Below are 14,890 nucleotides of genomic sequence, written 5' to 3' on the forward strand. Positions count from 1 at the left end.
TCTATTATAATTGAACTTTTTTTATTCATCGATAACTACCAATCTAATTATATTTATAATATATATTACTTAATTATATAGGAGTATATAATCTCATAAATCTCTCATGCTAAATTTTTTTTAAAAATATTTTTGGCCATATGGATGGATGAATTAAAATAAGTACAAGGTGCTTTCCATACCTCTTCTTCTGAGGGAGACATTGGTTTTATATCAGAGGCCAGTTAATGACCTCTATTTCTTAGACTAAGACTGATTTTATAGCAAGTACTACCGAAGGACTGCTAACCTATAAATAGAAAGTGATAATGTTTCGCTTGTTAATATTCTAAATAACCAAAGTAAAGTTCCTTGGAAATTCCATTACCAGTAATTTTTTAATGACTATCACTCTTCTTCTTCTCGTTAATATCCTAAATAACCCAATGGGGAAACCACATTGTTTCGTTTCGTTGTATATGCCAAACATTTTGGGTCGATCAGGTTCGAAAGATCTGATAGACATTTGCTGATCTAATATTATTATTATTATTATTATTATTTTCCCTTCTTTATTCGAAAAAAAATTACAGATAAAATTACAGATAATTAGAACGTGTACGCAGGCAGATATTTGACCATGCTTCCACGCGACTACCACGTGACGTCTTTTATCTGCCACCGCTTATTTGTTGGTTGATTCCTTGGTTTGTGCGTCTCCCACGCTTTATAAACTACCATTCCCCACCTCTCTCTCCGCACCGTCCTCCTTTTATCTTCCCTTGCAAATCATGGGAAATCTCTCTCTCTTCTTCCTCCTCCTCCTCGTCTCCGGCCTCTTTCTCTCCCACGCCGCCTCCGCCGGCTCGATTCCCGACGACCTTCGCCTCCCCTCCACCTCCGCCTTCCCCCGCGCCAGCGCCAAGAAGCTGATCCGAGCCCTAAATCTCATCCCCAAGGACGCCTCCCCCGAGTCCACCGTCGGCTTCTCCTCTGATGCCTCGCGGAATAGGATCTTCGAGAGGCGTTTCCGCTTCACTGGCCTCTCCGATGGGACATCTGTTGATGATCTCGGCCATCACGCCGGTTATTACAGCCTTCCTCACACCCATGACGCCAGGTGAGGGCTTCTCTCTTCGGTCCTTCGTTACTCTGATTGGCGGCTGTGATGCACCGAGTGGGATGCAACATCTTTGTTTTGATGAGGCATTGGCACTGGGTTTGGGCAAACGTGGATCTTGGCGTGGGAATTAGAGCCACAGAAATTAAAGCCTCGACTGAGTGTTGTGATATTGTCGAGTTCATGGGTTTTCCTTTTTGTAGGATGTTCTACTTATTTTTCGAGTCGAGGAATAGCAACAAGGACCCGATCGTCATTTGGTTGACGGGAGGACCTGGCTGCAGCAGTGAATTGGCGGTTTTTTATGAGAATGGGCCTTTCAGTATAGCCGATAACATGTCACTCGTGTGGAACCAATTCGGTTGGGATCAGGTAACTGTTGGAGCTCACTGCTGGTTGTTTTTTCTTAGGATTTAGTTCTATAATTTATATTAAGGTTTATTACACTGATCTCTCCCTTCATTCTTATCATGCATTTCTGCATGTGTTTTCTTGTGTCATCTTATTTGAATGTGTAAAGCAGTTAATTTCATTTCTTGAGTAAATTTCATATATGTAATTGGGATAAAAAATGCATACTATCAAAGACATCTATTGCACAATGGTTTGGACTCTCTTTTTTTTGGAAGTTCCATTGTTTAAATATCAGGTGTCTCCAACTCAATTTTATTCTTTTTTACTATTAGAATATATTTTTTTAAGTTGAACTGATGAACAGATTCCTGCATTGACATTCTTTGATTTTGAACCATATGCATCTGTTTCTAAAAACATAAAAATTTACTTGAGCTTTGTTATTTCATATTAAATACCAACATGATGTTTCGAATAAGACTGTAGTTTGAAGTTTGAACAACTTTTTATAAAAATATGACATCATATTAATTCTTATTTCTTTCTATGTATTAGGATTTATCAATTTTCTCATTTACTTATGATCATGAGGTCACACCATGTTGTTTTGTCACTTCTCTGTCATAATGTTGTGAATTATCTGATATAACTAATATTGGTGTCAGAACAAAGATATTTTTATATTACTTCTTTCAGAAATTGGAAATGTAAGAGATGGAATAGGAAATAAACTAAATAAGCAGATAAGTGTAGATCTTGTATAAATACACAAGGATTTAGTAGTGAGATATTTATCAGGTCATTCGATTATAGTATTCCAAATCAAACAACATAGTGATTGAAGAAGTGGATCTTTTGTGATTCTAAAACTTCTTATGCACTTAAATCCAAATATTCCATATTTTGATAACATTACAAGATAAGTATTCCATTTTTTTTCCAAATTAATAGTCTCATATTCCTCCATATGTCTTCATCGTCTCCTTGCCAAATTGGACACTTGGATGGACATCCATATGGATTGTTTATGTAACACTGTCGGTGACCCTTTTTGTTTAGTACAATGCTGAAATATTTTTTAAAGAAATATTCATTAATGGTAGTTTAACTTTTCGTTTATAAACATGTTGGCACCCAATTTACCTGGTGAGTTTTGTGGACACTAGGTAATTATGACTGACAAAGTTATCTGATTTACAATGACTGATGATGTGGTACACTTTGAAGTGGACTATTATGCCATTCTCCTGCAATGAAGAAATTTTTTTTTTAGTTGAGTAGAAATTGAACTGGACATAGTACAATTCTAAGATCAGTTTCTTACAGTGTAATACTATGCATACTGACCCTTTCTCATTTACTTTATAGGCATCAAATCTTATATATGTTGATCAGCCCACTGGAACCGGTTTCAGCTACAGTTCAGATAAGCGTGATCTTCGTCACAATGAAAAGGGAGTTAGCGATGACCTGTATGACTTTCTACAGGTATTCATCACTTACAAATTTACCAGAGTAGTTGTGTGGTAAATTCTAGTCATTGAGTTTCACACTCACAAAACAAAGTAGTTCCTGATTTGTATTCACAAATTCATTGGTTTTCCACATGTTTGTCCTAGCCTTTCGTCTACGACATTATTTGGATTATGCCATACATATTTTCTTTTGTTGTGGTCTCCCATTGAACTGATGCACTTTTTGAGGACAAATTTGTGCTCATGATTGCATTTTTTTTATTAGCCAAACGCATCAGACTTGGAGTGTTTTCTGTATAGTATTGCTAGAGCATGTAGACCATGCTGAGAACCCAGTCACAGTAATATCCTACAGTGTAATTCAGGAAATTGTGCAGCCTTTTACATGCAGATTAACTAGAATATAAGTTCGATGGATTTGCCCCAAAATCTATCTTTTCCCTCAGGTCATTTAGGGATCAATTGCTTCACCTATTTGTGATCTTTCCCTGTTTCTTTTGTTTGAATTCTGTTGATGTATGAAACATTAGGTAATTCTTGGCTTATATTGGCATTACTGATTGCTCGTTTCTCCGAAGAAAGTTAACATAATCTATACGGAAGCATTCTTGACCACTTTTTCTTTTTCGGTCACATGATTCAAGCTCTTGAAACTTGAGACCAAGCACATCAGCCAGGTTGGCTTGGTTGAATCACCTCCCATCGGTTTGTGGTTGGATTGTTGATAAACCTAGAATTTCTTAAGACAAAGAAGACTTTTCCATATCTCAGATCTGCTATTGATGTCTCCTGTTCATATTGTTTGACTGAGTGGGTCAATTGGGTTTCCTAGTCCTGCTGGGTTTAGAAAAAAACATAAAGAGACTTGTAAGATTTATCCATTTTCTTAGTACATTGCCTTGTCTTGAAGAGGTCGAAGGCTTGAAAGAGGGAACGACACAAATGGAGTTGAAATGGATGTTCATGTCGAAGAGTAGATTAGCAGGAGCATAGACAATGTCTACAGTATCATTGACAAGGGTTATTGATGAGAGAATGGTAGCAGATGGTGACAGATTTTGACCATGGGAGGTGTAGATTCAGTCAAGGTTCTGAATATCGTATCGTACCGGTATACCGATCAACTGTCGGTATGGTATGTACCAAGCTGTACCAAGTTGTACTGAGCATATCGACACATGGTACATTAAGGTATACTGATATATCACGCGTATTGGTCCTCTATTGGATTAATACATACCGCCCGTACCGAGCAGTATGGTACGGTATCACAAACCATGGATTGAGTACAAGAATCAATCAGGCCCAAACTAGGAATCAATGATGGTTGGAAAGGCAGCTGTAAGGCGCAGAGGTTGTGATTCATCTATCTTTGCCTATCCTCCCTTAAGAGTCCAAGATCTTGACATTGAACATCAGCAGCCCTTTTCTACATATCGAAATGCCCTTTGTAGTTAATCGTTTTTGTTCCACACTGAACCAGAAAACTATGACCCAGGTGCTGAAGTGTGTTTTGTGGGACAACGGGCTGGGTTTGTAGACATTCATAGTTCACTGTTGGCTGGCAAATACATAATCCAGACTCCAAGTGGGTCTGATTGTGGGTCAAGTTTGAAATCATTGGCTTGGTCAAATATTTGTAGGTAACCTATATGTTAAAGAAATCATTGCAAATATATATTTGATGTATCTAAATATATAGTTATAAGTTTCTAAATTGCACCTTTTTTTGGAGAGTTGTTAGTTGTAGTTTGTCATAACATGGGTTCTTATTATTCTATTTTCTCAGGCATTTTTTGCTGAACACTCGGAATATGCAGAAAATGACTTTTACATAACTGGTGAGTCTTATGCTGGGCACTATATTCCTGCTTTTGCCAGCCGTGTTCATCAAGGAAACAAAGATAAAGAAGGCATTCATATAAACCTGAAGGTACACCGTTATATTTAGGGTCAAAGTCTATATTACCTCTGTTGATCTTATTCTACTTGGTTGTACAGGGTTTTGCAATTGGGAATGGACTTACTGATCCAGCAATCCAGTACAAAGCATACACTGACTATGCATTGGATATGGGAATTATTAAGGAATCTGACTACAAAAGAATTAACAAGATTTATCCAGCATGTGAACTTGCCATCAAACTTTGTGGTATTAACTCTTCCCTTTATATAGTATTTCTGTGGTATACACATGATTGGTTGTTCTCAATGCTAGCATGTGTATTGTCTTGGATTGCTTCACTATACATGATTTCTAAAGCGATAGGTTAGATGCCCTTGCCCTATCTTTTGCTGTGCATTTTTACCTATGCAACTTGCAATCCCAAACAAGTAATTACATGTTTTTGTTATTTTCGCACAATATCCTGGCATATCTTGCACAGTGCATGCCAACAGGTTATTTGTCTGCTAAACTATCCAAGTATTAGTCCAATAGAGGCCATTTAAGTTTGATGTGGCTTTTATTTCTGTGCATATGGTTCAACACAAAAAAAGAAGAGAATTCATATGAATTGCATTACATTTCAGGAACATCAGGGACTGTCTCTTGCTTGGCATCGTATTTAGTCTGCAACACTATATTCAGTTCAATCATGCGGATAGCTGGAAATGCAAATGTAAGTCTTTGATTTGATTGTATTATATTTGTTAACTTTCAAGGGTATATTGCAGCTGCTAACATTATGCTTCCAATTTCTTAAAAGTATTATGACATCAGGAAACAGTGTGAAGGGAGCCTGTGCTATGACTTCTCCAACATGGAGAAATTCCTCAATCTGAAGTCCGTTAGAGAGACTCTTGGTGTAGGAGACATAGAATTTGTTTCATGTAGCCCTACCGTGTATGAAGCCATGCTCACCGACTGGATGAGGAACCTGGAAGTGGGCATTCCTGCTCTGCTCGAGGATGGCATCCAGTTACTTGTCTATGCTGGAGAATATGATCTTATTTGCAACTGGCTTGGTAAGTCGTGGACTTGTTAATCTGTTACTTCATTTTGTCCGAGGTCATGTTTAAACTCTGCTTCCTTGTTTACAAGTTTCCATCAGGGCTTGAACTCTTATTCTTATTTGCATTCTGCGCCCATCCACACACAACAAGCTTTTTGTTTGCTTCCACCAGGAAATTCAAGATGGGTTCATGCCATGGAATGGTCTGGCCAGAGTGGCTTTGTTTCCTCATCTGAAATCCCATTTTTGGTGGATGGAGTAGAAGCTGGACTTTTGAAGACACATGGATCTCTTAGTTTCTTGAAGGTATCTATTTTATTGCCTCCTTATTTCTTCTTTTTCTTTCTATATGGTGGAGAACCTGGCTGTGCTGCCTGCAATTATTCTGATGTCTGTTCTTTGCAATAGTTGTAGATGATAACTGGGTTTCTGTCGTGTGTGACTTTGTTGAGGGCTTTGGTGTCACAGGTTCATGATGCAGGCCACATGGTTCCCATGGATCAGCCCAAGGCTGCTTTAGAGATGCTGAAGAGGTGGACACAGGGGAAGCTCGCTGAAGATTCTACCAGTTCGGTGAACCTCGACGCCGAAATGTAATATGCTGAACGGTAGTCTGCTAGGGATGGACATATTTGAGTCAAACTCTTTCTGTAAGACATGTAAATGAATGAGAATTATCAGAAATTTGTGGGAGTTCCTGCCACTTTTTATCACATTGGCCTTTGGTTTTTTTATATTTGGCTTTGAAATGTTGTGATGTGACATGCTATGCATTATTCTATTTGAAGATTACTTTGCACCGTATATGACAACGGAGAACTCTCACATCACAATTGTGTCAGCATGGACCGAAGACTGATTTTATTAACCCTAGCCCAATTTGCTCCTTGATTACAGTAATTAATGAATGGTGCATGATCGCTGTTGATGCAGCAGCTCCTTAATGTCCTTAGTAGAAACCAACCCTTGTTTCTTTTTAGAAATAAATTGCTGATTGGAACTTTTTGTGTCTTTCATTCATTCAGCAATGGTCGAAGAGGCACTTTCGATTGATAAATGGGTGATATTATTAGAAATCAAATCGCTGATTGCAGATTAATTTTGATAGCAAGAGTTTCTTTCACATTGCATGTCAGATTTGCTTTACATACGTAAAATATTTTGAATATGATCTAAAGGAGGAGGCCATCGAAGGAACTTATCGATTAAGCATGAAGCCCAATATTTTCCCCAAGCCTACAATTTTTCCTCGTCGAATTGAACAAAGTCAGAAAAAATTCTTGATACGATCTAAAGGTGAACAATGAAGAAGATTTCCTATAGAGTTTATTATGAACAAGGGTTAGGAAGAAAAAATCGAAGCTAAAATATTTTTTTGGGAAGAAAGATCGGGGATGCTAAGATTAGAATACGAAGGAGGGGGAAACATTAGAGTTGAAAAAAGGGAGTTTAGGAAAGGAGATATCGTTTCGCAGAGGCTAATGATTTAAATGTCACATATTTTAATATAGATTAATATCTTATTCTCTCCGTATCAAATTTAGGTAGACTTCGTTGGCGGGAAAGAAATTATTGAGAAAAATAAATCATGATAAGATTATTATTTTCCTCTCAATATTTTGATATTATGTTATCATAATTCTAAATTATAGAATTTATGATAGTATATTATTGTAGGGAAATCTATGGGCAATATCGCTTGTAACATAAAACAAAATTTTTAAATTTCTTAAAAAGTGTTTATTATCGTGCGAAGATTGATACGCAAAAACTCGTGAAACTAAAAACCATGTGAGATATAATTATGTTATCTAAGGCGATCGTATATCGCTAAACTCCAATGGATCTATCGGAGAGAATAAATGGGACCAAACATCCTCCTCTCTATTGGTATATGTCTTCTTCGGTACTTATAAGGATACTATTGATCATGATCTATTTCTTCGAAAGGACTCTCCTTTCTTACTTCATGCATTTTCGAATATCAATTAGGTAGATAATAATGATGACAGGATATCTATTAGTGCTTATATCGCATTTCTTGATCATAATCCAAACTTTTGGAGTTCCAAGAAATAATGCTCTTTTGCATATCTTGTACGGAGGTTGAATATCGGGCGATTGCTTCTACAACTATTAAACTTTGTTGGATTCAATTATTGCTACATGAACTATTTGTTAGATCCTTCATCTATATATTGTGACAATAATTTATTTTACTCTTCATCTATATATGAATTATCTATGTGCTAATCCTGTATTTCACTTTCGAGTAAAACACATGGCTATCGACTTTCACTTTGTTCGTGACAAAATTTAAAATTACAAGTGACATGTCCATCATGTCTCATCTTCTGATCAACTTACATATGCTCTTATCAAGCCTTTGTCTCGCGAGCAATTATTTCTCCTTCGGCCCAAGATTAGTGTCTCGGGCACCATTTTACGAGGGCATATTGGAAAAGATATTATTGAGAAAAATAAATCATAATAAGATTATCATGATTCTCTCAATATTTTGATATTATGTTACCATGATTCTAAATCATAGAATTTATGATAATATATTATCAAAATTCTTTCTATAAAGATCATGGTCTCAATATGATATTCTAATTCATGAAATAAAATGATTTAACTAATATTTTATATTTATTATTGATTAAACAATCATATAATTATTATATTTTATGATTTCTCTTAGTATAAATTTATATTTACTATCAATAAAATTTACATGTCATATCAGTACCAAATTATATAATATTATATATCGGTACCAAATTATATATATTTCAAGCATGATTCTAAATATTATCGAGATCGATGGATATCGGACGGTCCACTGGTTTGGCCCCACTTGATAACCTGCATAAACTGGGTTTATCATCAGGACCAAGTATATTTAATTTAATTTAAGGTTTAAGGTTAATATCCTCTCAATCATGGCATGCACACTCGTATCACAAGTCAAGATGCTGAAACATGTCAGATCCGCACCAATCCAACCAAGGACCTGTATGGATCCGGTAATCAAAATTTTTAACCATGACTTCAACATTATAATGTGTGCTAATACTTCTTGATTAACATGAGCCGAGTCAACTTCAACCACGACACGGACGGTAGAGGAAGCAAGTTAAGCTCATAGTACCATAAACTGTCATGTTTATAATCATCCATGGCACAGCAAGAGGGGGGATGCATTTGCATGCGGACAGTAAAAAGGAAACAAAGGACTACTACTAAATAAAAATCATAACATAGGTCCAAATTCTCATCGACACGATTAAATATAACACCAAAAGAATGACAGCTGATCCACCAGAAAGTAGTGTAGCTCTTCACTTTGATAAGTTCTTTTCAAGCAGCATCAGCAGTCACATTCCCAATTCTGTTCAGGTCAAAAATCTCAATCCAGTAGCCATCAGGGTCTTTAATGAAGGCAATGCCTTTCATTTTTCCTGCATGCAGAACACAGATTAGGTACCTTTAATGCATTCATATAGGAAGAACAGGCAAGAGCATAAACAATACAAACACAGGAGAACACACACTGTTTTGGGATCTAGATCAGAGAAGTTTCAATAACATGAAGAGCACTACCAGAGGACAATAATGTAGGACAAATGAGGAAAACTGTGGGTAGATAATAAATACAGAAAAGACTTAAAAGGAGAAGCTTAAAATTGTCTAGATATTCATGAAGTATAAACTACATAAAGGTGTAACAAAATTTTCAATAATTTTCTAAACCAATCTATTGAACCGCTACTAGAATCCAAGCAACTCTAAAAGCAAGAGATTGACCATCCTTTCTCCCTGAAAGGAGTATATCTGATGTAACTTACTCATCACACACTGAAACATGATTTTGAGCCACCAAAGCTGATGGGTGCATTCACTTGATAGAACTGTGTGGAAATTTACTTGGGGTGTAGTAATCCAAAAATATTTGGGTTGGCAACAAAATTGTATGCAGTAAAAGATCAATCTACGAAGGAAAATACAGCTACAAATATTCAAGCCAAGGACTAAGTTACCATCATCAGGTTTCTTCACGAACTCCACCCCTAGACGTTCAAATCGCTCACATGCCTTGTACGTGTCATCAACAGTGATGCCTATATGACCTACAAGAAAAGTTTTGCAGCAAAAGTATTAGAAATGTGAAAATCAAATCAGCAGTATCACATATCTAAAAATACTTATGACTGATAAGTGTCAAGCATATCCAAAGTTCACTTGTAAGGAATAAAATCAGACAAAGCTTTCGTTAGATATTGATATTTGATAGTACGCACCAAAGCCACGGGGCTCTGAATTTCCGTTATGGTAGCCTTTAAATTCAGGATCATTTTCTGTGCCCCAGTTGCTACCAGAAAGTCACCGAAAGATCAGATACATGATATACTGAGAAACAGTGCACAAGTTTTGCAGCATGAGTGTATGATGATATGACCATCTAAACTGTAGAGACATATTTCTTACTGTGTAAGCTCGATTGTAGCCTTCTGACCAAAGGTCCACACAGTTCGTTCAGTTGGATTGGATGGTGCTAATGAAGTATTCTGTTCAGCACAATGAGGTTATCCTGAGTGCTGCAAAGTTGACAAGGAAAATATGCTTGCAGTTTTTTAAGTACAAACAAAATACTATACCTCATAACCCAGAAAGTACAAGCTGAATTTCATTTCTGGGAAATCCAGCCTCTTCAACAACCTGATATTTGTTGGTGAAAAGGGAACAAGAACAACTAGCTTTAGGAAAACAGGAAAAATATGGAAAAGAAAATGTTAAAGAGTGAAAATGAATTAGATGTCTTATGAATGTATAATCTTTTAGGAAAGGCATATAAATATATCCCACTTAATACTACCCTTTGGTTAGTTGGTGCACCTGACCAATCAAAACTGATGCAACTATCTGTTGTCAAGTTGAACAAATAGGAGAGAGACTTTGAAACGTGAGTAATATCTAGAATGACATAGTGTTAATATTTTAAGTGAAAGTGCAATTCTCACAAAAGGAAGGCAATATTTGAAAAATCGTTGCGCCTAAAGGTCCACTTGCATAATTAGCAACCACTTACATTCTAGATATGACTACAATGCTTTCTGTTCCTGTTCTCTTCTGAATTTATATATAAGTTCCATTTTTCGTATATAAAATTGCATGTTCTCAATAAATTCTTGAAACCAGAAACAGAGAGTGTACCACCAAGAAGTAACTGATACTTTGAAGTCTTCCAAATATATGATGCACAATATCAGACTAACTTTGTGGAAGCATAACATCAGTTCAGCTTAGAAATATTAGTTCAACCTCATGGAAGCTTAATACTACTACTCCTACTTAGGCTGGAATAAACAATCAGAAGCATAGATAATGTCTCTCTCATGTATACTATGTAACATACAAAGTTTTCAAACCATCAACTCCCAAGCTAACATATACGAAAGCAGCCTCTCTCAGTTGCGGTTTCATGTTTTCGTTATCTATGTGGACCGAGCCATGGCGAGAAAGTAACTATACCACTCCGCTTTAAATTTCAGCCATCTTTAATCAACAAAACACAATATTCTTAGCTCTTACAGTCGACGAATGGAAATCGAGATTCAAGATGGTAAACTTACGACATTCCCAACACGCGGGAGTAGAAATCAAGACTAACTTTGGGGTCTTTGACTCGAAACATCTGCAACCAAAATCGAATTTTTACCACGAACACATAAAAAAGGAAACAAAAATCTTAAAACGGAATCAAGATATTGTTTAAAAAAGATCAAATCATTCGGAAAGTGAGCTAACAGTCTGCTGCAAGAAGTATCCTTTGGTGGCGTCGTCGAGCTGGGTGTGGAGGCCAGGGTTGTTGGAAGGGGCCTCTTTGGGCTCCGACGATGAAGCGGCCATCGATGAACAAAAAGGGCGGAACCGATCAAGCTTCTGCTCACCGAAAAGGAAAACAAGGTAGAAAGAACGCATCAGATCGGGAAATCCACGAAGAAATATGAAATGAGAGACCCTTAGACCTGAGTTGGGGCGGCGAAGGAGTTGGGGATCGAAGCGGATCTCCAAGAGAAGCGGAGGAAGGAGGAGGAGAGGCGATGGGAGATGAGGGAAGCGGCGGCCATTGCCGAGCGTCACACGGCGTTAATTATAAGGGATGAGACGCGATGCGCCTTTGACGTAATTTTCGATGGACCGATGTCGTTTTATCGCTAGGAGTTCCCTCTATCCGTTAACCTCTCACCCAACCCCGCAGTTGGAGTGGTAGAAACAGGTGGGTCCCCACTAGGCCCCATGGGTGATGATGCCGACGAAGCCTCGTACGGAACCATCATTTTCTTTTTGGGGAAATGTTAAAGCGGATTAATATTCCACACAGCCTCAGAAAATGAAAATGTGAGGCTAATTTTTGCACTGAGATATTTAACATCGATTATTTTGATGATATAAACAAATATTAAATATATAGATGGCCAATGCTGGATATGTAATCGAAAAAACACTGGATATAACAACCATCAAATGATCAATAGAAGGAAAGGTCCCACAAGCTAACATTATTCTTTTGGATCAAAAGATTCATCTTCTGACTTGTATAAGTCAAAGGAAGGATGCTTCTGTAGAGCATCATCATGTTAAGTCTTGGCTGGATAAATAAACTTGGAAGTGTTGTTGCAAGTTGCTTGTTCCTTTTTATTCTGGTTAATGAATCATATATGTGTTCTTCATTGCTTAGGCAAATCAAGTAATTCAAAACAACAAATAGGATACTCGTGAATTTAAGTACATAAATTTGGATGGTGATGTAGGCGTTTATGATCATAAATTACAAAGTGTAAGGTCTTATTTATTCTGAGATTGTTTTCGACATTTCTCAATCTTAAAGACTGAGGCGTCTAAACGGAGGCTGGGGATGCTTCAGGCGGCGTCGGCGCCGACGCCACGTATCGCTTTCCGCGCTCCGACCGGCTGTTCTCGGCGAACTTTAGGCTGGCCTGGTGCATTCCCCTCTCCCTCTCCGCCTTGCTCCACTCCGACGCATAGTAGTGCTCCTCCGTCGACGTCACCACGTCGCTCGACGGCGGAAGGAACATGCTTCCCCACTGCGGGAAGTGCACAAAGGTTGTCGGCAGCGTGCATGCCATGATCATCACCCCCATGAGCGACAGCCCAGTCCCCGTCGAGTACTTGGTGCTCGTGAAGAAGAGGAGCTGGGTGAGCCCCGAGCCGAAGTTCCCGCCGGCGCCGGTCATGCCGGAGATGATGCCGAGCGAGCGGCGGGAGATGAAGGGGATGATGCCGAAGGTGGCCCCGCAGGCGGCCTGGGCGCAGATGGAGAAGCACACCATGGCGAAGATGGAGACGGGGAGCGATTCGGCGCGGCCGAGCCAGAGACAGAAGGCCCCGCCGAGGGTCTGCAAGATCCAGAGGTTCCAGAGGCGGGCGCGCATGCCGTACCGGCGCGCCCCGAAGTCGGACGTGAACCCGCCGATGGGGCGGGCGAGGATGTTTGCCATGCCGAAGCACGCGGCGATGATGCCCGCCGTCCGGAGGTCGAGGTCGAAACGGTCGTAGAAGTACTCCGCGATCACGTTGTCCGTGGTGAGCTCCACCCCCATGGAGTAGCCGTAGAGGAGCACAAAGATCCATGTCCTGTAGTTGGTGATGGCATACCATAGCACCTAAAAGGATGAAGGATCAAATGCATTAATTCTAAAGGATCACATGATGAATCGTGGATAGCTGCGATTAGTTGTTGCAGCGGCAGCAGCAGCAGCAGAAGAACCAGCGCTCATACCTTGGAGAACTTGTCCTTGGCGACGTCGCCCTTCTTTTGGAGAGTGCTGAGGTTTCCGTCGGGGAGGTCCTGGCCGAGGACGAGGACGAGGATGCCCATGACGACGTGCATGAGGCCGGGAACGAAGAAGGATATGCGCCAGGCCGTGAAAGGGGTAGCGCCGGCCTTGCGGATGAGATCGTAGACGAGGGGCATGAGCAGCTGGGTGGCGCCGCCCCCCATGTTGCCCCACCCTGCGGCGGTGCCGTTTGCCAGACCAATGATCTGGCTGTTGAACATGGTGCTCATCCAGTACTGGCAGGAGACGAAGGTGGCGAGGGAGAAGCCAATGAGGAAGCGCATGGTGATGAACCCGCCCGCCGAGGAGACCAGCGCCATGCCGAAGACGGTGGGCGCCGAGAGCATGATGAGGAAGGCGCACCCATAGCGGGGACCGAGGAGGTCGCAGACGGCGCCCATCAGGAGACGGGAGAAGATGGCACCGGAGACGGAGGCGACGCCGGCGTTGCCGATGTCGCCCTTCTTCAGGTTGAGGTTGTCCCGAATGATGGGAACGAGCGGGGCGGCGGCGAAGGTGGACACGAAGCAAGTGAAGAAGGAGACCCAGGAGAGGTGGAAGGTGCGCATGTGGGGTTTGGCGAAGGAGAAGAGCTTGAAGGCCTTGGCCTTGTGCTCGGAGTCCACCGGCAGGGCGAACTTGGCCGTGGTGTCGGTCGGGACCGATGGAGATGTCACCTCAAACGCCAGAGTCGGCTCGCGGCCTGTCACCCCGTGCATCGAGCTCCCCGGTTCGCCCACTCCCTCCGCCATTAGCTTACGTAACCCAAGAGAAGAAGAAGAAGAGGAGGTTTGAGAGCTGCGGAGTCTTATGGTGGTATTTATAGCAACAAGGCGTTGACATTTCATGAACATTTGTTTAAGCTTCCTAACTTGCCAATGATGGGAGCGGACTTTGGCGCCGCGTCACTTAAATGGCCCATGAGTTCCTTGGAGCCATCAGGTTCTCCAAGGATCAGGACATGATCCTTTGACAACATCCAATCCCAGCCGTTGATGTATGGCCGTCTTCTTCGCTCCATAGACAGACTACACATCCAATCCCACACTAGCAATGCTTCATGAGTTTTGGTTATATGTGATCCTCTATTACTGTTTGTTCAATGACTCATTTACCAACAATTTGGAATTTCTTTTCAATCAC

General features: G+C 40.1%; 3 protein-coding genes across 3 annotated transcripts; 1 reads left to right on the forward strand and 2 right to left on the reverse strand.

Annotated features, from left to right (window-relative positions):
• Positions 1-704: 704 nt before the first annotated feature.
• On the forward strand, positions 705-6,595 carry LOC135596790 (serine carboxypeptidase-like). The gene is made up of 9 exons (XM_065088933.1): positions 705-1,099; positions 1,303-1,471; positions 2,822-2,941; positions 4,718-4,861; positions 4,930-5,080; positions 5,461-5,549; positions 5,637-5,895; positions 6,055-6,188; positions 6,351-6,595. The coding sequence occupies exons 1-9, from the start codon at positions 771-773 to the stop codon at positions 6,477-6,479; spliced, it is 1,524 nt and encodes a 507-aa protein (XP_064945005.1). The 5' UTR covers positions 705-770; the 3' UTR covers positions 6,480-6,595.
• A 2,413-nt stretch (positions 6,596-9,008) lies between these two features.
• LOC103970188 (lactoylglutathione lyase) lies at positions 9,009-12,076 on the reverse strand. Its single transcript, XM_009383858.3, has 8 exons — positions 11,915-12,076; positions 11,694-11,828; positions 11,519-11,580; positions 10,544-10,604; positions 10,374-10,453; positions 10,187-10,257; positions 9,926-10,015; positions 9,009-9,346 (listed from the first exon to the last, which is right to left on the reverse strand). The coding sequence occupies exons 1-8, from the start codon at positions 12,014-12,016 to the stop codon at positions 9,246-9,248; spliced, it is 702 nt and encodes a 233-aa protein (XP_009382133.1). The 5' UTR covers positions 12,017-12,076; the 3' UTR covers positions 9,009-9,245.
• Positions 12,077-12,671: 595 nt separating this feature from the next.
• Positions 12,672-14,516, reverse strand: LOC135596791 (high affinity nitrate transporter 2.4-like). Its single transcript, XM_065088935.1, has 2 exons — positions 13,690-14,516; positions 12,672-13,573 (listed from the first exon to the last, which is right to left on the reverse strand). Exons 1-2 carry the CDS (start codon positions 14,497-14,499, stop codon positions 12,788-12,790), a joined length of 1,596 nt encoding a protein of 531 aa, XP_064945007.1. The 5' UTR covers positions 14,500-14,516; the 3' UTR covers positions 12,672-12,787.
• Positions 14,517-14,890: the final 374 nt, after the last annotated feature.

This window comes from Musa acuminata, chromosome BXJ1-11 (assembly GCF_036884655.1).
Source record: "Musa acuminata AAA Group cultivar baxijiao chromosome BXJ1-11, Cavendish_Baxijiao_AAA, whole genome shotgun sequence".
NCBI lineage: Eukaryota > Viridiplantae > Streptophyta > Magnoliopsida > Zingiberales > Musaceae > Musa > Musa acuminata.